This window comes from Bos indicus x Bos taurus, chromosome 17, assembly GCF_003369695.1.
Source record: "Bos indicus x Bos taurus breed Angus x Brahman F1 hybrid chromosome 17, Bos_hybrid_MaternalHap_v2.0, whole genome shotgun sequence".
NCBI lineage: Eukaryota > Metazoa > Chordata > Mammalia > Artiodactyla > Bovidae > Bos > Bos indicus x Bos taurus.
This window is the reverse complement of record NC_040092.1, coordinates 43,864,206-43,891,917: the sequence shown is the minus strand read 5'-3', so window position 1 is coordinate 43,891,917 and position 27,712 is coordinate 43,864,206. Positions and strand designations below refer to the sequence as shown.

At 37.5% G+C, this 27,712-nt stretch overlaps 1 protein-coding gene across 1 annotated transcript in view; it reads left to right on the top strand.

Annotated features, from left to right (window-relative positions):
* The window catches only part of SCLT1 (sodium channel and clathrin linker 1), a 226,177-nt gene that overhangs the window by 13,539 nt on the left and 184,926 nt on the right, over positions 1-27,712 (top strand). Inside the window, exons 2-5 of the mRNA XM_027567331.1 lie at positions 4,101-4,168; positions 22,223-22,281; positions 22,843-22,915; positions 26,197-26,252. Coding sequence (XP_027423132.1) covers positions 4,101-4,168; positions 22,223-22,281; positions 22,843-22,915; positions 26,197-26,252 — 256 coding nt within the window. The remainder of the gene's footprint in view (positions 1-4,100; positions 4,169-22,222; positions 22,282-22,842; positions 22,916-26,196; positions 26,253-27,712) is intronic.

Below are 27,712 nucleotides of genomic sequence, written 5' to 3'. Positions count from 1 at the left end.
CTTTCTATGTGCCTATTGGCCATCTACATTTCCTCTTTGGAAAAAATGTGTTTGTTATTTATGCCCACTTTTTAATCACGTTATTTGTTTCTTGATGTTGAGTTGTTTGAGCTGTTTATGCATGTTGGATATCAATCCCTTAATCGTCATATGATTTGTAAATATTATCTCCCACCTTGTAGATTGTCTTTTCATTTTTGCCCTTGCTGGGCAAAAGCTTTAAAGTTCAGTAAGGTCTCATTAGTTTATTTTTGGTTTTATTTCCTTTGCCTTAGCAGACATATCCAAAACAATATTGCTTCAATTTATGTCAAGTGTGTTCTGACTTTGTTCTCCTTTAGAAGTTTTATGGCTTCCAGTCTTATATTTAGGTCTTTAATCTGTTTTGAGTCTGTTTTTGTATATGGTGTCAAGAGATGTTCTAATTTTGTTCTTTTACATGTAAGCTGTCCAGTTTTCCCAGCACCATTTATTGAAGCAACTGTCTTTTCTCTATGGTGTAGTCTTACCTCCTTTGTCACAGGTTAATTGAACATAAGAGTATGAGTTTATTTCTGGGCTCTCTATCCTGTTGCATTGATCTGTGTTGTCTGCTTTTGTGTAGTACAATATTGTTTTGATTACTGTAACTTTGTAGTATAGTCTGAAGTTGGGGATCATGATTCCTTACCTCTGTCTTCTTTGTCGAGATTGTTTCGGCTAGTCAGAATCTTTTGTGTTTCCATGCAAATTTTACAATTATTTGGTCTAGGCCTATGAAAAATGCCATTGACATTTTGACAGGGATTGCATTGAATCTGTAGATTGTCTTGAGTAGTATGGTGATTTTTAACAATATTGACTCTTCCAATTCAGCTTCATAGTATATCTTTTTATATATTCATGTCTTAAGTTTCTTTCCTCAGTATCATATAGTTTTTAGGATACAGGTTTTTTCTTTATTCCTATTTTATTTTGATATAATGGTCAGTAGTTCAGTTCAGTTGCTCAGTCATGTACAACTCTTTGTGACCCCATGGACCACAGCACACCAGGCCTCCCTGTCCATCTCCAACTTCCGGAGTTTACTCAAACTCATGTCCATTAAGTCAGTGATCCCATCCAACCATCTCATCCTCTGTCGTCCCCTTTTCCTCCTGCCCCCAATCCCTCCCAGCATCAGGGTTTTTTCCCATGAGTCAGTTTTTTGCATCAGGTGGCCAAAGTATTGGAGTTTCAGCTTCAGCTTCAGTCCTTCCAATGAATATTCGGGACTTATTTCCTTTAGGATGGACTGGTTGGATCTCCTTGCACTCCAAGGGACTCTCTAGAGTCTTCTCCAACACCACAGTTCAAAAACATCAATTCTTCGACCCTCAGCTTTCTTTATAGTCCAACTATCACATCTATACATGACTACTGGAAAAACCATAACTTTGACTAGACAGACCTTTGTTGGCAAAGTAATGTCTCTGCTTTTTAATATGCCGTCCAGGTTGGTTATAACTTTTCTTCCCAGGAGCAAGTGTCTTAATTTCATGGTGGCAGTCACCATCTGCAGTGATTTTGGAGCCCAGAAAAATAAAGTCAATCACTGTTTCCACTGTTTACCCATCTATTTGCTGTGAAGTGATGGGACTGGATGCCATGATCTTAGTTTTCTGAATGTTGCTTTTTAAGCCAGCTTTTTCACTCTCCTCTTTCACTTGCATCAAGAGGCTCTTTAGTTCTTCACTTTCTGCCTTAAGGGTGGTGTCATCTGCATATCTGAGGTTATTGATATTTCTCCTGGCAATCTTGATTCCAGCTTGTGCTTCATCCAGCCCAACATTTCTCATGATGTACTCTGCATATAAGTTAAATAAGCAGGGTGACAATATACAGCCTTGACGTACTCCTTTCCATATTTGAAACCAGTCTGTTGTTTCATGTCCAGCTCTAACTGGTGCTTCCTGACCCGCATACAGATTTCTCAGGAGGTAGGTCAGATGGTCTGGTATTCCCATCTCTTTAAGAATTTTCCAGAGCTTGTTGTGGTCCACACAATCAAAGGCTTTGGCATAGTCAATGAAGCAGAAGTAGATATTTTTCTAGAAGTCTCTTGCTTTTTTGATGATCCAGTGGATGTTGGCAATTTGATCTCTGCTTCCTAATGTAAATGGGATTGTTTCCTTAATTTCTTTTTCTGATACTTCATTTTTAGTGTCTAGAAATATAACAGATTTCTCTATATTACTTTTATATCTGGCAACTTTACCAAATTCATCGATAAATCCTGGTAGTTTTCTGGTAACATCATTAGAATTTTCTATATATAGTATCATGTCGTTTACAAACAGTGACAGTTTTACTACTTTTCCAGTTTGGATTCCTGTTATTTCCTTTTCTTCTCTGATTGCTGTGGCCAGGACTTCCAAAACTATGTTGAATAAAAGTGGCAAGAGTTCCTGATCTTAGAGGAAGTACTGTAAGGTTTTCATTGTTGAATGTGATGTTAGCCATGGGTTTGCCATGTATGACCTTGATTGGGTTGAGGTATGTTTCCTGTATGGCTGGTTTCTGAGGATTTTTTATCATAAATGGATGTTGAATTCTGTTGAAATGTTTTTCTACATCTATTGTGTTGATCATATGGTTTTTATTCTTCAATTTGTTAATGTGGTATATCACATTTGATATTTATGGATATTGAAAAATCCTTGGGATAAATCCCATCTAAATATTCAAAAACTCAAGAGACTTACTCTTTTGTCAGCAAATTATCAGTTTTAAATGTTCCATGTGATCTTGAAAGAATGAGTTTTGTATATTTGTTGGGTGCTGTGTTCTATTGTGGGGCTTCCCACATAGCACAGTGGTAAAGAATCAGCCTGCCAATGCAGGAGATGCAAGAGAGCTAGGTTCGATCCACTAGTAAGGAAGGAGGAGGAAATGGCAACCTACTCCAATATTTTTGTATGGAAAATTCCATGGGCAGAGGAGCCTGGTGGGCTGTACAGTCCATGGAGTTGCAAAGAGTCAGACATGACTGAGAGAGCGCACATATGCACACATGTTCTATTGGGGCTTCTTAGGTGGCTAGTGGTAAAGAATCCTCCTTCCAGTCCTGGAGATGAGGGGATATGCACGTTCAATTCCTGGGCTGGGATGATCCCCTGGAGGAGTAAATGGCAGCCCACTCCAGTATTCCTGCCTGGATAATCCCATGGATAGTGAGGCCTGGTAGGCTATAGTCTGTGGGGTCACAAAGGGTTGGATATGACTGAGTGACTGAGCACGCATGCATGCATGTTCTATTGTATTGTTTTTCTTGCTTCAAATGGAAATATTATCTTGTAGTTTCTGAGAGTCTTTGGCTCTTCTGGACCTTCTTTTCCATTGTGTCTTGCCTATTCCTTTTTAATTTGAATGCTTAGTCTTAGAGTTTCTCCTCTGTGTGGAGGTTTGTCCTGAAAGAGAATTTCAGCAGTTTTTAACTTCTAAAGAAGTATAGTTTAGCCTTATTCTCCAACTCTTTTCACATCTAGTAGCAGGAATAAAAAAATAAATGTGGAAGGTACTTTTTCTTGACTTCTAAGAATCTGAAGAGAAGCCCAGAGAGACTGAGAATTAAAACTTTCAGAATCAGAAAAATTTGTTGTTTTAACTGTTCTTTTTCCCATTGGTAGTAATTATTTGGGAGAAGGCAATGGCAGCCCACTCCAATACTCTTGCCTGGGAAATCCCATGTAGCCTGGTAGGCTACAGTCCATAGGGTTGCTAAGAGTTGGACATGACTGAGCGACTTCACTTTCACTTTTCACTTTCATGCACTGGAGAAGGAAATGGCAACCCACTCCAGTATTCTTGCCTGAAGAATCCCAGGAATGGGGGAGCCTGGTGGGAGGCTGTCTATGGGGTCACACAGAGTCAGACATGACTGACGTGACTTAGCAGGAGCAGCAGTAATTGTTTGACTTAGGTGTATAGACAATCTAAATTCTAAAATGATGTCTTCAGAATGATTTATTTTGAACAGCATTGGAGACTAACAGTTTTGCATTGGATATATCAAATAATATCTACTTTATTTCTGTCTTTCAAAGTTGAACATTACAAATTGGTTTTTCTTTTTGTTTCAGACCAAAGACTAAATGAAACCCTTAGGCGGTATCAAATGGAAAATTTTTTCAAATATTCAACAGTACAGGTATGTAAATTAATTTGGGGTCTAACAAATTAAGTTCAAACTTGGTTGTAAATATTTCTGTATTTGACAAGTGTAGAATAAATGCTACTTAGGATTATTCCATGTGAAGTTGCCTATAGCACTTGAAAATTTTTCTTACAACTCTGATTCTTGTAAGGAAGCAAAGTTGTTCTTGTTTAATGACTATAAATTCTTTGACCATAGAAATTGCCTTTGTCCCCACCAGAGTTTGAGCTCACAATATATGTATATGGTGTTAAAATGTCAGAATTGTAAAATGAGAATTCATTAGACTTTTGAAACATCCCAAAATTGTTATTAGGATACATCCAGTTATAAACTTTAACTCTCAGTTCTCATAAATTTAACAGAAGCATGAACTAACTCAGAATAAGAAATAATATAAGGCATTATTTTAATTTTTTTTCTTGGGCATTTTAATTTAAATATTGTATTAATTTTTTTTTTTGACCAATAAAGTATACTTACTGGTACAATCTGAGTTACAGGATATTAAAAGAAAAATAGCTCCTAGGTTACTGAATCAGTAAAGAAATACTTTGCTTTTGACATAAATAAATCTTATAATTAAAACTGCAATTGCTTTTAAGGTATTAAAAGGAAGTTGTTTTTTTAAGATACTAGGTGATAGAGAATCTCATGATCCACTAGCCTCGACATTTTGCTCAGATTCGTAGGTTCTTTTGCTTCTGCTTGATGTCAAATGGAAATATCCCTGAAGGGAGGATTCAAACAAAAGATTGATTTTAAAGCCTGAGTAAACCTCTGAGTATGGAATTGCATCCTGTCTCCTGAAATCTGGCTGACTTGATTACGAAAGATGGTTTTACCAAATAAAATTATTGACTGTAGGTAGCCCTTTATGTCGGAGAAGGTGATGGCACCCCACTCCAGTGTTCTTGCCTGGTGAATCCCAGGGATGGCGGAGCCTGGTGGGCTGCCGTCTCTGGTGTCGTACAGAATCGGACACGACTGAAGCGACTAAGCAGCAGCAGCAGCAGCAGCCCTTTATGTGCACCTTCACTGTGTACTGTTAATTTTGTTTGTTTTTGGCTGCACTGGTCTTCACTGCTTTGCAAGGACTGTCTCTAGTTGCGGTGAGCGGGGGCTACTCTTTGTTGCTATATGTGGTCTTCTCATTGCGAAGCACAGGCTTTAGGCGTTGAAGCTTCAGTATTGCAGCATGTGGGCTCAGAAGTTGTGATGTGCGGGCCCTAGAGCTTGCAGCTCTCAGTAGTTGTGGCACATGGGCTTAGTTGCTCGTGCATCAGCAGGCAGATTTTTATCCACTGTGTCACCATAGAAGTTTGTATATCCTGTGATTATAATTGAAGCTGACGGTAACATACTAAGTAGGGACAGGTTTTCCCTTACTTCATAGAGTACTCTTTGGTAAAATTATGTAGCTCCTTTAATTCTTTGAAGGTACATGTCCTTACATGTACTATTGTCAGTCATACAGTCAAATCTTGATTTTTATTTCTTATTTTTCATATTAGTATATCGTTACTGCCTAAGATTCCTTTGCGCAGTATGCCTTCTCTTCAGAACATGTTGCTGTCTCAAGACTCCAGTCCCCACAGTCTTGCCTTTCACTATATACTTTGTATTAGTGAGTGGGAGGTGATAGGGAGCTTGAGAGGGAGTTTAATTTGATTTCTAGCATAAAGGTCCCGGAGAAGGCAATGGCACCCCACTCCATTACTCTTGCCTGGAAAATCCCATGGATGGAGGAGCCTGGTAGGCTGCAGTCCATGGGGTCGCTAAGAGTCGGACACGACTGAGAGACTTCCCTTTTACTTTTCACTTTCCTGCATTGGAGAAGGAAATGGCAACCCACTCCAGTGTTCTTGCCTGGAGAATCCCAGGGACGGGGGAGCGTGGCGGGCTGCTGTTTATGGGGTTGCACAGAGTCGGACACAACTGAAGTGACTTAGCAGCAGCAGCAGCATAAAGGTCCGTATCCTTGGCCATATGCAGTTCACCTTGGGGGATTTTTCACCCCAGAAACCATTATTCTGGTTTCTGATAAAATACTCAGAAGGAGTTTTCTTTTGTTGTTGGTGTTTTTTTTGTTTTGTTTTTGCTTTCTCTTTGTTTCATAGTAAAGGAAGAGAGAGGTAGGAGTTAACTGTTCATTATCAAAGAGTAAATGGGACCAGGTGCACTGGCTCAGATCTCGTTCCTGTCATTTTAGTTGTTGCTACTAGCAACAGAAATTCTTCATAAATTTGTTTGCCTGTTTTGTTTAGCTGCATTTCCCAAGTTCCTAGAATAATTTTTGTTATATACTCAATAAATATTTGTTGAATTAATGGAACAACTATAACCTTCCTTTTCTTCCCTCCTACCTACTTTTCTTCCAACATTGTGTGAGCTCTGTTGCCAGATATAATGAAAGTGGAGATGTAAAAAGTCACGATCAGCTTGAGAAATATAAATAGTTCATGCTTTTTGTTCTGTTTTTAAAGGTAAAATCCTAGTGAACTGTCCTTTTTTCTCATACTAGGTACTGTAAAATTGCCAGGAATTGTGTTAAATGGACATATTTTTGTGAAACCCTTTTTCCAATATTGAAAAAACCTGCAGTAGTTTGATATTTCTTATATTTTAAGTTGGTACTTCAAGGATAATTTTTACAGCAACTATATTCTAAGTAAAAGCTAAAATTCTTTAGTATTGTTACCATGTAATGATCATTGAGACTTCTTTTGGATCAAAATAAGTTCTGTGAATTGCCTTAAGATTTTTTTATATAGCATTGTTTCTTAAGAAAATACAAGATCTAATACCTTTATAATAAATAGTAATACTTAAATTCTGTGGATTTAAATGGAAAGAGTCTTCCAGTGTCTTTAATAGCTTATATATTTAATATATTTGGTTCATAATATCTTCATAATTCATTCTTTTTTTTTTTAATTTTATTTTATTTTTAAACTTTACATAATTGTATTAGTTTTGCCAAATATCAAATGAATCCGCCACCGGTATACATGTGTTCCCCATTCATTCTTTAAAAAACCTTTTCCCTTATAATTTTATATAACTTTCTAAAGATACTTTATTATAATTTATACTTTATACTGGACTTACGGTTGATTTACAATGTTGTTAGTTTCAAATACAGCAAAGTGATTCAATTATACATAAACATATATCCATTCTTTTTCAGATTCCTATCCCATATGGGTTATTATGAGATAGTGAGTAGAGTTCCCTGTGCTATACAGTTGGTGCTTGTTGACTGCCTGTGTATAGTATCATATATATATTAATCCCAAACTCCTGATTTATTCCTCTCCCCACCTTTCCCGATTGATAGCCATAAGTTTGTTTTTTGACATCTGTTTCTGTTTTGTGAATAAGTTCATTTGTATTATCTTTTTAAATTCTACATACAAGTGATATCATATGATTTTTGTCTTTTCTGCACCTTGGTCACTTAGTATGATAATCTCTGGGTCCATCCATGTTGCTGCAAATGGTATTGTTTCCTTCTTTTTATTTTGAAGAACTAGTTAGCATTATTCAAAAATTAAAAAATCAGCTGCACTAGGAGGGGCTGTACAAAACGGAAGATTTTTATGTATAGAAGGAGAGGAGGTAGCAAAAGGTATTAGCAAAGGAAAAGAAAGGATTATTTCAGGCCAGGCTGTCTTCTAATGGGGGACTGACACTCCAGGGGCCTTTTTCATGCAGTTACTTCATTAGTACTGATTAGGAAATTTCAGGTGGACTGTTTTAAAGGTCACATCTCTAGGAGGGATTGAAACCGTCTTAGTTTTTGCTATGATGGGGATGGGGGAGGAAATGATCCCACTTAGGGCTTGTTATTTCTTTTTTAACAGTGTGATGGTACAATTTTGCATTTCTCTGATAAATAGGTATGTACATTTTCATATGCTTTTTGGCCATCCACGTGTTCTCTTTTACATGAGTTTGAGCAAGCTCTGGGAGTTGGTGATGGACAGGGAAGCCTGGCGTGCTGCAGTCCATGGGGTCACAAAGAGTCAGACACGACTGAGCTGAACTGATGTTTTCTTTTGAGATGTTCCTTTTTAAATATTGTTCCCATTTAAAAAATTGGGTTATTTACCTTTTTTAAAAGATTATTGGAGTATAGTTGATTTTACAATGTTGTGTTCATTTCAAGTGTGCAAGGTGAATGAGTTATGCATATACATATACTCATCCTTTTTCAGATTCCTTTCCCATATAGGCCATTACGGAGATTGAGTGGAGTTCCATGTGCTATACAGTGGGTCCTTATTAGTTATCTGTTTTATATATAATAGTGTGGATATGTCAGTCCCAATCTCCTAGTTTATTTCTGCACCGTCCTCTTTCCTTCTTGGTAACAATAAGTTTGTTTTCTATATCTGTGACTTTGTTTCTGTTTTGTAAATAAATTCATTAGTGTCATATTTTAGATTACATGTACAAGTAAATATCATATGGTGTTCATCTCTGACTTCACTCAGTATGACTATCTCTAGGTCCATCCACATTACTGCAAATGGCATTATTTCATTCTTTTTATGGTTGAGTAATATTCCGTGGTATTTATGTACCACATCTTCTTTATCCATTTCTCTCTCAGTGGACATTTAGGTTGCTTCCATGTCCTGGCTGTTGTAAATAGTGCTGCAATGAACATTGGTATGCATGTATCTTTTTGAATAATGGTTTTCTCCAGATATATACTACCGAGTGGAATTGCTGGATCATATGGTAGCTCTATTTTTAGTTTTTTAAGGAGCTTTCATACTGTTCTCCATAGTAGCTGTATCAATTTATATCCCCACCAACAATGTACGAGGGTTCCTTTTTCTCCACACCCTCTCCAGCATTTATTGTTTATAGATTTTTTTGATGATGTCCATTCTGACCAATGTAAAGTGATACCTCATTGTAGTTTTGATTCACAGTTCTTTAAGAATAAAGTGATCTTTTCATGTGCCTCTTAGCCATCTTTGGAGAAATGTCTGTTTAGATCTTCTGCTCATTTTTTGATTGGGTTTATTTCATTTTTAATGGCTGAATAATATTCCATCTTAAATATGTAAAGCTAAAGATATTTTACATAACTAATTTCTTGAATGACTCCTTCAGGTTGTTGTGAAATTTAGTTGTCTTTCATTATTTTTTTTTTTCTGTATAAATAAAAAGTATTTCAAATCACATTGCTCTTTGAGAGTGTAGTAGTGAGCACTGGCTGACAAATATTCAAAGATAAAAAGATTTTATTCAAGAAGGTGAGTGGGTCATATCCTTTTTGCCACATTTCTTTCCTCCTACTCCCCCACCCCCTTAAATCACTCCCTTTTCTCACATGAAAGCTAACTGAATCCTCTTTGTAACCTGTGCCACACTAGTATTATACATGTACGTACTAGGGATGGGATAAGTGTTTTTGTTCTTTTTGTACTTGCTGAGGGACAGAGAGGAATATTAAAAATAAGTTTATTTTCTCTGAAAACTCTTAAAAGTATCTTCCTTTTCTAGCATGAAACTTGTTTTTCTGCCTGTTAGCCCTTGAACTCAGAATTTTTTTTAAAAATTGAGACTCAGGAAAGAGAGGAAATAACATAAACCAGAAAGAAAAGGAAGGAAGAAATAAATATAAAAGCATGGTGATAAGAGGTATGAGTTGGTTGTGGGAGGAAAAGACAGTCATTGTGCACATTTATTCACTGATAGAGCAAACGTTAATATATTCAACAAATTTTGAGTGCTTGACCACTAGGTAAGCTCTAGGGACAGACCTATGAATAAAATACACAAAGGATCCTCTTTCAGTGGAAGAGAGAGAAATGAATGAACAAAAACTGTGATAGTTTATGAACAAAATAAACAGGGTGCTGAGAGAGATTAACGTGTATACAGTGTGGTGGTGGCTGAGACTTGTTTTTGGTAGAAAAGGCAGAGAAGACTTCTTTATGGTAGCAACATTTAAGTTGGCACTAAAAGTGAAGAACAAGCCAAGGAAAAAGCCAAGAAGAGGCTCTGAGGCAGGAAGAAATTAGGCATGTCTTATATAATGTATAAGAGCTGGGCCAATTGTAATCCAATAATAAGTTATTTGAAATTTATGTTGAAGGAATAGTAGGGCTACTCTTGTTGATCATGAGTTTAGAAATATAAAACTTGATCGATAACAATATAACCAACCACTTTTACTATTTAAGTCAAATTACAAGCTTTCTAGACCAGTCCTGTTCAGTGGAACTTCCTGTGATCATGAAAATGCTGTATAGTTCAGTAGTTTTTAATATGGTAGCCAGTAACATATGGGGCAGTTAAGCACTGGAAATTAAGCTACACAACTGACAGGTCTTTTATCTGATTTTCACTTAAGAAATTTTAAATTTGAATAGACTAATGTGGCTTATACAGAGTACATCATGCAAAATGCCAGGCTGGATGAAGCACAAGCTGGAATCAAGATTGCTGGGAAAAATATCAATATCTTCAGATACACAGATGACACCACCCTTATGGCAGAAAGCAAAGAGAAACTAAAGAGCCTCTTGATGACTGTGAAAGAGGAGAGTGAAAAATCGGGCTTAAAACTCACCTTTCAAAAAACGAAGATCATGGCATTTGGTCCCATCACTTCATGGCAAATAGATGGGGAAACAATGGAAACAGTGATAGACTTTATTTTCTTGGGCTCCAAAATTACTGCAGATGGTGACTGAAGCCATGAAATTAAAAGATGGTTACTCCTTGGAAGAAAAGCTATGACCAACCTAGACAGCATATTAAAAAGCAGAGACATTATTTTGCCGACCAGAGTCCATCTAATCAAAGCAAAGCTATGGTTTTTCCAGTAGTCATATATGGATGTGAGAGTTAGACCATAAAGAAAGCTGAGTGCCAAAGAATTGATGCTTTTGAACTGTGGTGTTGGAAAAGACTCTTGAGAGTCCCTTGGACTGCAAGGAGATCCAACCAGTCCATCCTAAAGGAGATCAGTCCTGAATGCTTATTGGAAGAACTGATGCTGAAGCTGAAACACCAATACTTTGGCCGCCTGATGTGAATAACTGACTCACTGGAAAAGACTTTGATGCTGGAAAGATTGAAGGCAGGAGGAGAAGGGGATGACAGGATGAGATGGTTGGATGATCTGACTGACTTGATGGACATGAGTTTGAGCAAGCTCTGGGAGTTGGTGATGGACAGGGAAGCCTGGTGTGGTACAGTCAGTACATGGGGTTTCAAAGAGTCGGACTCGACTGAGTGACTAAACTGAACTGAAATGTGGCTTATGGCTATTGTTTTTTAGGTAGTGCAGTTCTAAACTCTGCATGTGATGGATTACTCAGGTAAAACTGTGAGGAGTTGATTTGCCTCATCCCATAATCTAGTGAAGCTAGAAATCAGTAATTTAGGATTTTAATGAGTCTGAATTAGGAGTTTATCAGTTTCTTAGGTCATACTTCAGCCACCTTTATTGATGAAAATCAGCCTTCTTTTGGTAAGAGTGAAAGGTGTAAGAGTTTGCTGCAACCCTCTGAAATGTACAAGAACACCTTCACAGAATGCTAGTCAACCTATACTTTGTCCTCTTCCAAAGGATAGAGGAAAGGATGCTATTTGGTAGCCTGTGATGCTGATTAAAATCAGGAAGACAAAATTAAACATTCAGAACAGTAATTACAATACTTAAAGAGTATGTAGTTGTCTTAGAGGAAGAAAAGTGTCTATAAAATTAGTTTACCTGACTACAATCCAATATTATTGCCACTCTCTGTGATTAATCATCACTGTCATCTCAGGAAGTCATCTTGGGGTAAAAATAGATATAAATTAATTATACAATATCCATTTTTCAAGATTTTTTAAATTCTATAAATAATTCTTTTCTTTTGTATAATTTGTTTAAATTCTGTTTTAGGGAATATAAAGTCTTATAAATACTTTTATAATAAGTCAATTTCAATCCTATTCTCCCAACCTGATTTTTTAGGAAATAATGCAGTCTCTAATTCCTAAAGTTTTACTAGCAAGTAAGAATGGGTTGCTGAATCTGTATTTTTATTTTCAAATATTTATCTTATGTTTTGATTTATTACTTTTATTTCAGAATGTTACAGCTTTTATAATTTAGATTATTGAGTCCTTTATTTTTGCATTTGTATCTCCTTAGCAGCTATCCTTAGAAGATAGTTATGGAGCAATGTCTTCACTGAATTCACCTTAATATATATTGAGCACCATCTTTATGTAAGGCATTGTGCCAGGGGTTTTGGCAATGTAAAGGTATGTAAAATAGCAATTGTAGAGGAACATAGAGACTTATAAAAATATGGGATGCGAAATATTAAATAATTGGATAAAAGGCATAATATTTGAATCTTTTAAGAACTTTAAAACCAGCTATTAGTAATAAGAGAAAAAAAGGAGATCATGTATAGTTGGAGAGATCTGGGAGTTTCCTGGAGGATATGTAGTGTATCTGAGAGGCACTGCTAAGTAGGTAGGATTTCGAAAACTTCAGTGGGGAGCCAAAAGAGGGCGTGGTGAAGAGCATTGTAGCTGGACCCACTGGCATGATGAGTAGCCAAAGTGGGTAAGAAAATGAGAGTTGTATTTAGGGACTAAAGCATACTTCAGTTTCCGTAATGTGTTTGGCATATGTGAAAGAAGTAATTGAAAATAAGGTTAGGAAAGGTAGATTGTTCCCACATTATAGAGGACCTTGAATGGTTAAGTTAAATAGTTTGGATTTAAATTCTAGAAGATTATTAAATATTTTTTAGAAGAATGGCTTTCTGAGTAATCTGGAAGAAACTCATCACTAATTTATTATGCATCTATTGCAAATAAAGCACCCATTCCAGTCCATTTTAGTTCACTGATTCCTAAACTGTCGACGTTTACTTTTGCCATCTCCTGTTTGACCACTTCCAATTTGCCTTGACTTATGGACCTGACATTCCAGGTTCCTATGCAATATTGCTCTTTACAGCATTGGACCTTGCTTTCGTCACCAGTCACATCCACAACCGGATGCTGTTTTTGCTTTGGCTCCATCTCTTCATTCTTTCTGGAGTTATTTCTCCACTGATCTCTAGTAGCATATTCGGCACTTACTGACCTGGGGAGTTCATCTCTCAGTGTCCTATCTTTTTGCCTTTTCATACTGTTCATGGGGTTCTCAAGGCAAGAATACTGTAGTGGTTTCCCATTTCCTTCTCTAGTGGACCACATTTTGTCAGAACTCTCCACCATGACTCATCCATCTTGGGTGGCTCTACATGGCATGCAGTCCATGAGGTCGCAAAGAGTTGGACACGACTGAGCGACTGAACTGAACTAGGTTTGTCCTGGCTTTTCGTCCAAGGAGCAAGCATCTTTTAATTTCATGGCTGCAATCACTGTTCACGGTGATTTTAGAGCCTAAGAAAATAAAGTCTCGTACTGTTGCCATTTTTTTCCCACCTATTTGACATGAAGTGATGGGACTGGATGCCATGGTCTTCGTTTTTTGAATGTTGTGTTTTAAGCCAGCTTTTTGACTCTTCTTTTTCCCTTTCATTAAGCGGCTCTTTAGTTCCACTTTGCTTTTTGCCATTAGGGTATTGTCATGTGCATATTTCTCCTGGCAATCTTGATTCCAGCTTGAGCTTCATCCGGCTCAGCATTTGGCATGATGTACTGTGTATATAAAATAAATAAGCTGGGTGTCAGTATACAGCCTTGACGTACACCTTTTCCCAACTTTGAACCAGTCTGTTGTTCCATGTCCATTTCTCACTGTTACTTCTTGACCTGCGTACAGATTTCTCAGGTGGTTTGATATTCCCATCTCTTTAAGAATTAAAGAGTTAGTTACTAGGTTAATTAAAAAAATTGAAACCATGATGAGATGTCACAACATAACCTTCCAGAATGGTTAAAAGAAAACATAGCCCCACTGAAAAGTCAAATACTGGAAAGTATGAAGAAAAAAATGAATCAGACATTGCTGGTGATACTGTGTGAAGAATTTTGTAGTTTCTTCTAATTAGAAAGATGGTAACGATGACCCTATATGCAAGATAGCAAAAGAGACACAGATGTAAAGAACAGATTTTGGACTCTGTGGGAGAAGGCGAGAGTAGGATGATTTGAGAGAAAAGCATTGAAACATGTATATTATCATATGTGAAATAGATCTCCAGTCCAGGTTCGATACATGAGACAGGGTGCTCAAGGCTGGTGCACTGGGATGACCCTGAGGGATTGGATGGGGAGCGAGGTGGGAGGAGGGTTCAGGATGGGGAATACATGTACACTCATGGCTGATTCGTGTCAATGTATGGCAAAAACCACTACAATATTGTAAAGTAATTAGCCTCCATACCTGCATACAGGTTTCTCAAGAGTCAGGTCAGGTGGTCTGGTATTCCCATCTCTTTTAGAATTTTCCAGTTTGTGGTGATCCACACAGTCAGAGGCTTTGGCATAGCCAATAGAGCAGAAATAGATGTTTTTCTGGAACTCTCTTGCTTTTTCGATGATCCAGTGAATGTTGGCTCTCTATAATGTTGGATCTCTATAATGCAAATATTAATGTGCTTGATGTTGTCCCAGAGGTCTCTTAAACTGTCCTTATTTCTTTTCATTCATTTTTCTGTTCAGCAGCAGTGATTTCCAGTTCTCTCTCTTCCAGTTCTCTGATCCATTCCTTTGTATCATTTAGTCTACTGTTGATTCCTTCTAGTGTATTTTTTGTTTCCATTATTGTATTCATCTCTGTGTGGTTCTGTGTATTTTCTACAAACTTCTGACTTCTTGTTCTGTACATCCATTCTCCTCCTGAGTTCTTTGATCATCTTTATAATCATTGCTCTGACCTTCCCTCAGGTAGATGCTTATCATAACGTCACTTATTTCTTTCGGATTTTATCTTGTTCCTTTGGCTGGGACATGTTCTTGTGCTATCTCATTTTTCCTAAGTTGCTATTCCCATTTTTATGTATATGGTAGTTTTGTTACATTTCTTGACCTTGGAGAGGTATGATGTGTCCCAGCAGCACACAACCCTCTCGTCACTCAAGCTGTGTATTCTAGGACTTGCTCCAGTAGGGCTGCATGGGTCCTTCTTTTGTGGCAGGCTGACTGTTCGACAGTTTGGTAGGTGTGTTTGGCCCCTAGCCTGGTTAGTTGTTTTATCCCCAGGCACTGTGTTGTGTGGATGCTGCTGACTACTGGTTAATGGGACATAGTCACAAGGTGGCTGGCTGCAGAACCGTAGGGAGCTGTGGGGTTAGTACTGGCTCACTGGTGGGCAGTGTCTGCATCCAGAAGACTCCAGGCCATTGCTTACCCACACTGGTGGTTGAAACCAGGTCCTGGGGTTAGTGCCAGACCACTGGCAGGCAGAGCTCTGGGTCCTGGAGTCTGACTGAAGGATCCAGAGATCTCACACCTGCTGTCAGATGGGGGTGGTTACTGATACAGTTTGGTACGTGCTTTGTGGTGTCTTGAAGTTTGCATTGGCCTGCTTTGTGGCAGGACTGGGACCCATCTGATCCTAGAGTAGGGTTTTTCCTGATGTAGGCAGGCTAGATATGCACACAGAAGGACTGTGGTTTTCTTGCATCTCTTGTCTCACCTCTGGTGTGTGAGGCTGTTCTGGAGGCTAGTGTATACTTCCTGGAGTTCAGAGTTGGTGCCTGCCCACTGGTGAGTGGAGCTGAGTCTTGGGTCTCTGATGTGCAGCGCTATGTCAAGAGGCATGTCTAGATGTGATTGTATGCTCAGGAAGTCTTTAGGTGGCCTGTCTGCTGACGGGTGGGCCGTGACCTTGCCCAGTTAGTTGTTTGATGAGCTGTGTCAGCATTGGTGCCTGCCGCTTGTTGGGTGGGGTCAGCCCTTGGCACTGATGAATTTGAAGGAGGATCTCAAGATGGAGGCCACCAACTGCAGAGTCCATGCAGTAGATAGCCACCACATACGTCTGCCGCAAGTTTCTCTGTCTTCAGGGTGAGCCACAGCCACCCTGCACCCCTCCAGGAGTTTTCCCAAGGCAACCATGTGTGTCTGGTCCAGGCTTCTGTCAATTTATTTCTTTTGCTCTGGTTCCCAGTACATGTGAAACTTTGTGTTTACTCTGTAAGAGTGAAGTCTCATTTCCCTCAGTCCTTTGGATCTCCCAGTATTAAGGCTCTTTGGTCTTCAAAGCCAGATACTCTGGGGGCTCCTTTTCCTGGTTCAGGAATCCCCAGACTGGGGTGCCCAACATGAGCCTTAGAACCCTCCCTCGTGTGGGGGAAGTACTATATTATAATTATTCTCCATTGTGCATTGCCCACCTGGGGTGTGGGACTTGATTATATCTTGAGTGTGCTTTCCCTCCTACCTGTTTTGTTATCATTCCTTCTTTATGTCTTTGTTTATGGAAGACCTTTTCTGCATAGGTTCTGATTTTCTCCAGTGATGGCTATTCTGCAGAAAGTTGTGATTTTGGTGTGCTCATGAGAAGAAGTGAACTCAGGATTCCTCTACTCCCCATCTTTGCCAGTCTCCTCAAAGGAAACTTCTGTATCTCTTATGGCATTTGAATCAACAATCAATAACTGCAGAACAGAGAAAAAGCAAATTATAAGGACCAGACAAAAATTTTGATATTACTACAGATGCAATATCATTTAAAATGATTAAATATACATTTAAAATGATTATAGGGTGATTTATAAACAACTTTACACTAATATCTTTGACCATGTAGGTGAAATAGACAAAATGCCTGAAAAAGTAAAACTTACTAAAACTGATACAAAAAGCAGTAGAAATCTGAGTAGTCTTTCATCTGTTAAAAAAGCTGAATTAAGTATTAAAAATCATTTCACATGCCAAGCACCTTTTCCAACCACAAAACTATGGATTAAAATCAACTATTTAAAGAAGCTGCAAAAATACAAACTCACAGAGGCTGGACAATATGCTACTAAACAACCAATGAGTCACTGAAGAAATCAAGGGGAAATCAGAAAATACCTGGAGACAAATGAAAATGGAAACATGATCCAAAATCTATGCAGTGCAACAAGAGCAGTTCCAAGAGAGCAGATACACCGTGCTCAAATAGGATTTATCATAGATTCTAGGATGGTTCAGCATTGGCAAATTAGTAAAATACGCCATATTAACAAATTGAAGAATAGAAATCATATTATCTCAATGTGAAAAAAAAGCTTTTTTAAGAAATTTCACATTCATTTATAAGAACTCTGAACCAAGTGTATATAGAGGGAACACACTTCCATCTGGTAAAGTCCATATGCGAAAACCCTGCAGCCAGTATGGTGCTCAGTGGTGAAAAACTGAAAGCGTATCTGTCAGAGCAGCTATTATCAAAAATACTAGAAATAACAAGTGTTGGCTAGGATGTGCAATAAAGGGAACACATGCACAATGTTGGTAAGAATGTAAATTGGTATGTCCACTATGGAAAATGTATGGAGGCTCCTCTGAACATGGAAAATAGAATTACCATACAAACCAGCAATTCCACATCCGAGCATTTTCAAAGAAAGAAAAACATTAATTCTAAAGATATATGCACATTTGTATATATCTTTAGAATATGATATATTGCAGCATTATTTACAATAGCCAAGATATGGAAACACCCTAAATGCCCATCGATAGGTGAATGGATAAAGAAGATGTGGTACATACGTGCAATGGAATATTGTTGTTGCTTTAGTAACTAAATCATGTCCAACTCTTTGCGACCCCAAGGACACAGAAGCCTACCGAGCTCCTCTGTCCATGACATTTCCCAGGCAAGAATACTAGAGTGGTTACCATTTCCTTCTCCAGGGAATCTTCCCGACCCAGGGGTTGAACCTGCACCTCCTGCATTGGCAGGTGGATTCTTTATTGCTGAGCCACCAGGAAAGCCCAATGGAATATTCAGTTCAGTTCATTTCTGTCACTCAGTCATTTCCGACTCTTTGCAACCCCATGGACTGCAGCACTCCAAGCTTCCCTGTCCATCACCAACTCCTGGAGCTTGCTCAAACTCATGTCCATTGCATCAGTGCTGCCATCCAACCATTGCATCCTTTGTCATCCCCTTCTTCTCTTGCCTTCAGTCTTTCCCAGCATCAGGATCTTTTCCAGTGAGTCAGGTCTTCTCATCAGGTGGACAAAGTATTGGAGTTTCAGCTTCAGCATCAGTCCTTCCAGTGAACATTCAGGACTGATTTCCTTTAGGATTGACTGGTTTGATTTCCTTGCCGTCCAAGGGACTCTCAAGAGTCTTCTCCAGCACCACAGTTCAAAAGCATCAATTCTTCGGCACTCAGCTTTACTTTCTAGTCCAACTCTCACATCCATACATGACTACTGGAAAAACCATAGCCTTGACCAAACAGACCTTTGTTGGCTAAGTAATCTCTCTGCTTTTTTAATATGCTGTCTAGGTTGGTCATAACTTTCCTTCCAAGGAGCAAGTGTTTCTTAATTTCATGACTGCAATCACCATCTGCAGTGATTTTTGGAGCCCCCCAAAACTAAAGTCTCTCACTGTTTCCATTATTTCCCCATCTGTTTGCCATGAAGTGATTGGACTGAATGGCATAATCTTAGTTTTCTGAATGTTGAGTTTTAAGCCAACTTTTGCACTCTCCTCTTTCACTTTCATCAAGAGGCTGTTTAGTTCTTCACTTTCTGCCATAAGGGTGGTGTCATCTGCATATCTGAGGTTATTGATATTTCTCCTGGCAGTCTTGATTCCAGCTTGTGCTTCCTCCAGCCTGGCATTTCACAAGATGTAGTCTGCATATAAGTTAAATAAGCAGAGTAACACTATACAGCCTTGACGTACTCCTTTCTCAATTTGGAACCAGTCTATTGTTTGATGTCTGGTACTAACTGATGCTTCTTGGTTGGCATACAGATTTCTCAGGAGACAGGTAAGGTGGTTTGGTATTCCCGTCTCTTTTACAGTTTTCCACAGTTTGTTGTGAACCACACAGTCAAAAGCTTTGGCATGGTCAATAAAGCAGAAGTAGTTATTTTTCTGGAATTCTCTTGCTTTTTTGATGATCCAGCAGATCTTGGCAATTTGATCTCTGGTTCTTCTGCCTTTTCCAAATCCAGCTTGAACATCTGGAAGTTCATGGTTCACATACTGTTGAAGCCTGGCTTGGAGAATTTTGAGCATTACTTTGCTAGCTTGTGAGATGAGTGCAGTTGTGCGGTAGTTTGAACATTCTTTGGCATTGCCTTTCTTTGGGATTGGAATGAAAACGGACCTTTTCCAGTCCTGTGGCCACTGCTGAGTTTTTCAAATTTACTGACTTACTGATTGCACCACTTAAACAGCATCATCTTTTAGGATTTGAAATAGCTCAACTGGAATTCCATCACCTCCACTAGCTTTGTTCATAGTAATGCTTCCTAAGGCCCACTTGACTTGCATACCAGGATGTCTGGCACACCATCGTGGTTATCTGGGTCATGAAGATCTTTTTTGTATAGTTCTTGTGTGTATTCTTGCCATCTCCTCTTAATATCTTCTGCTTCTGTTAGGTCCATACCATTTTCATCCTTTATTGTGCCCATCTTTGCATGAAATGTTCCCTTGGTATCTCTGATTTTCTTGACGAGATCTCCAGTCTTTCCCATTGTATTGTTTTCGTCTGTTTCTTTGCATTGATCACTGAGGAAGGCTTTCTTATCTCTCTCTGCTATTCTTAGGAACTCTGCATTCAAATGTGTATATCTTTCCTTTTCTCCTTTGTCTTTTAGCTTTTTTCTCAGCTATTTGTAAGGCCTCATCAGATGACCATTTGTCTTTTTGCATTTTTTTCTTCCTTGGGGATGAAAATTCCTTGGGGATGAGTCTTAATCACTCCTGTACAATGTCAGGAACCTCCATCCATAGTTCTTCAGGTTCTCTGTCTATCAGATCAAATCCCTTGAATCTATTTCTCACTTCTACAGTATAGTCATAAGGGATTTGATTTAGGTCATACCTGAATGGTCTAGTGGTTTTCCCCTAGTTTCTTCAACTTAAGTCTAAATTTAGCAATAAGAAGTTTGTAATCTGAGCCACAGCCAGTTCCCAGTCTTTTTTTTTTTTTTTTTTTTTTGACTATATAGAGCTTCTCCATCTTTGGCTCCAAAGAATATAATCAGTCTGATTTTGGTGTTGACCATCTGGTCGTGTCCATGTGTAGAGTCTTCTCTTGTGTTGTTGGTAGAGGATGTTTGCTATGACCTGTGTGTTCTCTTGGCAAAACTCTGTTAGCTTTTGCCCTGCTTCATTTTGTACTCCAAGGCATCTCTTGTTTGTTAGTCCACATATATCTTGACTTCCTACTTTTGCATTCCAGTCCCCTATAATGAAAAGGACATCTTTTTGGGGTGTTAGTTCTAGAAGGTCTTGTAGATCTTCATAATCAACCATAAAAAAAGAATGAAATCTCTGCATTTTTGTTGACATGTATGGTCCTAGATGGTATTATACTAAGTGAAATAAGTCAGAGAAGGACAAATAACTGTATGATTTCCCTTGTGTATGAAATCTTAAAACAGATGAATAAAAATAACAAAACAGAAACACAGCCATAGATGCAGAGAATAAACTGGTTGCCAGAAGAGAGGCAGGGTCGGGGTATGTTTGAAATAGGTATGGGACATTAAGTTAACTTCCAGTTACAAAATACATGACACACAATGCAATATACAACGTGGGAAATAGTGTCAATAATAATGTAGTATCTTTGTCAGGTGACAGATGGTAACCAGACTTACTGTATAGGAAGGGCCTACTGACAACAATGTTAATCTTAATTATATTGTACTTTATATCCCCAGTACTTATTTAGCTTTTAAGTGGGTCTTATAAATTGTGGCTTTTGACCACCTTCATCCATTTCTCCCTCCCCTTAGACCCCACCTCTGGTAACCACAAATCATATCTGTGTTTCTATATCTCATAATGGGCATTCCAACTCAAGGTGATGCCAGCAGTAGTATGTGAGATAGTTGCTGGAGCACCTCTCAGTTTCTGCTGGTTACTCATTTTCACAAGGTAAGTACAGAAATGCCATTAAAAAACAAACAAAAAGACAGGAGAGCTCCCTCTAATTTTTCCCCTCCAATCTCTGCCTCCACTTCCTATTTCTGATCCTTGTTGTCCATGGCATCCAGCCCACCTTCCTCCCCTGCCTCCCCAGTCTTTTAGCCCTCAGTCTGCTTCCCAGCATTGTCCAGCTCTTTCAGTGTCATGCTGTATCTGTCCCCTCTTCTGACTAGTGTCATCTCTTCTCGCCACCCTACTTTAAGGAGTTTTGTTCCCGGATCTCCGCCTGGTCCTTGCAGACCATGTGTTTGCTGCCTGTTCATCTTGCTCCTCCCTTGTTACTCTCCCTTTCTTGGTACTCCTTTATGTTTGTCCCTCCTCCTCCTCCTGGGCTTTATTTCTAGCCCCATGCGCCATAGTCCTGATCAAAACTCCAACCACCCCCAATCACATCTGGAGATGCAGTTATATCTGGCGACTTGGTATTCTCTATTTTCGGTCTTTATAATTGGTAGATTATAGAGTGAGTTTTCTAGGTAATTGTCTGTGAATGAGAACAGTATTGCATCTTCCTTTTCAGCTTTAGGTCTCCAGCTCCCTGTCCCTGTAGCAGATTCCACTGATTGGAGCCTTTGGTACAATGTTGAATTTTAGCAGTGCTAATGCGCAGCCTTGTATTATTACTGAATTTTGTGCAGCACTTCTGATGTACACTGTCAAGAATAGAAATCGATATAGGTTTTTGGTAGAAATTCTTTATCAATTGAGAATTTTCTTCCTATTTCTAGTTTACCAAGAGTTTTATTATGTACAGGTGTTAACATTTAGCGAAACGTTTTCAGCATCAATTATTTTTTCTTTCTCTTTTGTAATTGCAGTAACAGATTTTCTAAGGTTATAACATTTTTAATTGTATTTAATTTTAAATTTCTGTCAGTTGAGGCTCAAGCGATATGAGAAAATAAAATTTTAAGATGCATTATTTTCTGTTACAGAAAGGTGTCTTCAAAGGAGATGGAGATGACACATTAGAAAACTCGGCAGCTGACCAAAGGTAAGGTTGTGTTACCAGAAAATATTTTCTTAATTATGTTTAATTATTGTTAAAAATTTTTTTTAGTATTAGGAATGTTTATTTTCTAGTCTCCTCTAATTAGGTTTAAATGACCTGTCATTGAATTGACAAGGGAAAAAAAAGCTGCTATCATCATCTCTAAGAGTGGCTCTCAACTGGGTGATTTTGCTTCCCTTCCCTCCCCAGATACTTGCCAATGTCTGCTAACGGTTTTGCTTGTCACTGTTGTGGAGGGCAAGGGCACTAGTGGCACCTAATGGGCAGAGGCCAGTAATGCTGCTTAAGATCCTACAGTGCATAGGTCAGCCCCTACAATAAAGAAAAAAGTTATTCAGCTTGAAATATTAATTGAGCTAAGGCTGTGAGAATCTCTGGTTTAGGAAAAAGGTAAAGTATTGATTGCTATGGAGAAAATGAATATAAAAGTTTTGATGGAGAAAATTAACATAAAAGTTTTGATGTTTATTTATTTCATGTTAGATACTTATTAAACTAGATTAAACAGAATATGCATCTTTCTAACTTTGCATTTTTTCTTAGCTTTTTAGTTCCTCTTATAACTGAGTATGATAAGCATTTGGAAGAACTAAATGGTCAGCTGAAATATTATCAGGTATGAAATCATATGTGTTAACCCTTTGGTAATATTTTCTTTAAAAAAAGAAAAAGTAAATAGAAATTGTTTCTTCACAAATCCTTTGCTAAGGAAGAAAATATTTACCTATAATCAATTTACAGCATTGTGTTAGTTTCCAGTGTACAGCAAAGTGATTCTGTTATCCACATTTATATGTTTGTGTATATATGTGTATTCTTTTTCAGATTATTTTCCATTAAAAGTTCGTATAAGATACTGAATCTAGTTCCCTGTTCTATACAGTAGGTCCTTGTTGTTTGTTTTATATATAATAGTGTGTATCTATAAATCCCTGTATCTTAATCCCTGTATAGTGTGTATCTATAAATCCCTAACTTATCCCTCTCCCCTCTTTTCCCTTTGGCAACCGTAAGTATGTTTTCTATGTCAGTGAGTCTGTTTCTGTTAATTTGTATCAATTTTTGATTCCACATATAAGCGATATTGTATGATATTTATCTTTCTCTGACTTACTTTACTTAGATGTTAATTTCTAAGACCATCTATGTTGCTGCAAATGCATTACTTCATTCTGTATGGCTTGAGTAATATTCCATTGTGTATGTGTGTGTTTATACGTATATGTGTGTGTAATGTGTTTATATATATCGCACATCTTTTTTATCTGTTTGTGTGTTGATAGATACTTAGGTTGCCCCCAAGTCTTGGCTGTTGCAGATTGTGCTGCTATGAACATTGGGGTGCATATGTCTTTTTGAATTAAAGTTTTTGAATTAGAATTAGTATTTTTTGGACTATGCCCAAGAATGGGATTGTTGGATCACATGGTAATTCTGCTTTCCATTTTTTAAGGAACCTCTATACTGTTTTCTGTAGTGATTGTACCAATTTACACTCCCACTAACAGTGTAGGAAGGTTCTCTTTTCTCCACACCCTCTCCAGTATTTACTATTTTTAGACATTTTGATGATGACTATTCTGAGTAGTCTGAGGTGATACTCATTGTGGTTTTGAATTGCATTTCTTCAGTAATTAGTGATGTTGAGCATCTTTTCATGTGCCTGTTGGCCATCTGTATGTCGTCTTTGGAGAAATGTCTGTTTAGGTCTTTTGCCCATTTGTGATTGGGTTGTTTTTTTTTGTTTTTGTTTTTGTTTTTTTTTTAAGCTATAGAGCTGTTTTTAACTGACAGTAACAGAGAGCTCTCTTTTGCACAGATGACATTTTGCTTTTATTTTTAGGATCTCTCTCTCTCTCTTTAGTCGCTAAGTCGTGTCTGACTCTTGTGACCCCATGGACTGTAGCCTACCAGGCTTCTCTGTCCGTGGGATTCTCCAGGCAAGAATACTGGAGTGGGTTGCCATTTCCTTCTCCAATTTTTAGGATAGTGAAAGTTCCTGCTGAATTCACTCTCTCAAAATTTACTATAATGACCTGTGGTTTGTTAGTTGTAAAATGGAATATCTAGTTTCTTGAAATTAAACTTAAATTTTTAATTTTTTCTGTAATCAGTCTGATTCCTTTATCTCTTTAATCAGCTAGTTTACTAAGATATTTAACTTCATTTTCCATTTGTCATTCTCCATCTAAAAGTGATTACTGGATTAATTTCAAAAAAGAGGTAGGTGTAGCAGAACACCTAAGGGTCTGTGATAAGAATAGTTGCTACTTTTAGGGAGAAAAAAGATGTTGACAGCTACTTCTAACACTTGCTCACATAGATATTATTGATTAGCATTAGTTCTTGTGGCTTATCTTATTGACCCAGTCAAAAAATAGTGTATCTCGAAAGCAGGAAATTTTTTGTAATAATTCTCTATATGAAAGATTTTCTTCCAGAAAATGTAAATAATTGGGGAAATTTTGATGATAAGAAAGTTATGGCTGAATTTTATTTCCTTCCAACTCTTAAATATTTTGAAATATTTTACAGTAAAAAATCTTTAGTGTTACTGTAACAATTTACCCTGAATCCATATTAATGCATATATCCCACCTAATTATTTGAGAAAAATTTTTCAAGATACACGGACATTTTTGAAAATTTTAAAGATCAATCTAAAATTAAAAATACAAAGCAGGAATAATTGCTACAATAAAGTCCAAACCTCTTAGTTAACATGACATTCAAGACCTGCCACCTGCCTTTCCAATTTTACCTTTCATTGCATCGCTTTATGTATGGTCAGTTCTCAGTTATCTGGTAGTGAATTCATTCATTTTGATTTAATTGTGATTCAGGCACAGCAGGGAGCTGGGAAAGGTTCACCTTTCAAGCCAACTTTGTAGTTATAATTGGCTGTTACTGATTTCCTAGACCAAGCTGCCTTGAGCTTCTCTGGTTGTCAGGAAGAGAGAAAGGCTTGGAGCTCTGCCTGTTCCAGCCTTCCCTTGCCAGGTTCACTCCAGGCTTGGCACTTCTCCTTTAGCCTAGGGTACCCAATCAAGACTAACGGGCAGATCATGAGTTGATTGCAGTTTTAAGTATGGTTTTACATGGCCTCCTTCCTGATCTCCATTTGCTCGTTTACTCTTATTGAGAACTGACAACTATGCCTGTGTTGTCTAATATTTTTTGCTTCTTTGCTTTTACTCATATTTCACCCTGCTCGAAATGTCCTTCCTTTTCTGTTGAAATCTTACAATCCTTTAACCCCTCAGAAAAAATTAAAAATACCTTCATTTCATTCCCTTTTCAATGTGTATTTTATTCTTACTGGTATTTTAGTTAGTGATTTTTTTTAAACTGTATTTCCTACTACTGTATGTGTTAGTAACCACATTGGTTTGCTGTAACAACCTTGTGTATGCAGAGAGATTAAACAACTAATAAAAGAGGTCAATCAGAGACTGAGTGAATTATTGCTAAAGAAGAACTTTATTTGCTTTTTTTCACCATTAACATTTTACTTTTCCAAATTTAAGCACACTTACATGGACTTCCACCTAAAGTAGGATGAAACAAGACATATAGTCAAGGTCTAGGGATCATCTAGTGTTTCTTACAGTGACATATTGAGGAATATCTTTCTTTTACTATAAACATCTATAAATCATACAACTTATTTATAAATATTTATTAGTATATTACATAAGAAAGTTTTATTTATATTCTATTCAGAATGTTCTGTATATCATTAAAATATCTAATATTTATTGTTAGACGTGAATAATAATTATTTCTTATCTATAGACTAGTGTCACAGATTGCATGCATATGAATGAACTATTAATACTTAATATAGATCTAAATGTCTTGAAGATGTTTTCCTACAGCTATATTTTATTCTTTCAGAAACAGATGGGTGAGATGAAACTACAATTTGAAAATGTCACCAAGGAAAATGAAAGGTAGATCAATGAACTGTTTGTTATTTTATTTTTGTCTTAGGTAACTTTTATTGTTACTTGGTATTTTATTCATGTAGTATACTGGTTATGAATGTGGACTCTGGGGCCTGATGTCCTCTTTGACTCCTGGCTCCATTGCTTTCAAGGTATATGACCTTGGACAGTTACTTAACCTCTTTGTGCTTTAGTTTCCTCATCTATAAATGGGAGATAATAGCAGAACCTGTTTCATAGAGCTGACTATAAAGGACAAAGTAAATGCTTAAAATAGGGCATATAATTAACACTATAAATGTTTAGCAATCATTAGTAGTAGAATAGCATAAAATATATAAATACATTAGGAAACATACCAATAAAAAGAAAGCCTGTCAGCCCACCATCCAGTTAAAAGCTAAAATGTTATCAGTACTGGTACACCTATCCATGTTTTCTTTCCCTATGTCATCCCTCTCCTTCCCTCTGCCAGCAGTTAATACTGTCTTGAAATTTTATCATTCCCTTGCTTTTAAAATTTTTATACATACATCTATGCCTCATGATATACTATTGTTATGTTTTTTTTTAAACTTATATAAAACAGTATTATTTAGTCTTCTGAGACGCACTTTTTTTCACTCAGTATCATGCATAAATAGAAGAATTTCAAGGGATGAAATTGCTGGGTCATAAGCCATGTGGTATTCAATCCTGCAATATATCGCCGGCTTAATTTCCAAAGTGGCTACGCCAGTATTCATCCCACAAGTGATATTTATGAGTTTTTATTGATCCGTATCTTTTATCAACACTTGCCCTTACCAGGTTTCTTAATTTTTATTATTTTGAGTCCTAAATAGTATTTCATTGTGTTTTTAATTTGCATTTTCTGAATACCAATATGCATTTATTTACCCATGTGATTTCTCATGAAATGCACATTCATTTCTTTTTCCCATTTTCTATTTATCTTTCCCTTAGTAGATCTATATGATCTGTACTGTCAGTATTTGTTGGTGTGCCAGTGTTAACCATAACCATTGTAGGCATTTCAAACAAGTAGAGATTTAGTCACTTTCAGTTAAAATGTAGGTAAGATCATTGGTTTTAGAGTCATACCATAGCGGCTGAGATGCTGTGGTCAGGAATTTATGCTGCTGTAGCCACCACTACAGCATCATTTTCGTGAAGCTGAAAAACTTGACACTGGAAAGTAGGGTATGGGTTGCTGATTTCAAGAACACTCAAGTCTACCAGTTTTGCTTGCCATCAGTCATACCTATAGGAAAATCTTCTCGGCTCACTTCCACCTTCCATATCCCCCTCAAGTGCCTCTCACTGCTGAAACTAATCCCATACAGCACACCAGGTGCACGGAAATTTTGGAAATACAGTTTTAGAATTTTAGTTACTGTAAAAGATGCTAGAATATGAAAAGGGATGAGAATGAAGTGAGTGCCAGTGGCCCATTCGTTCTGTTA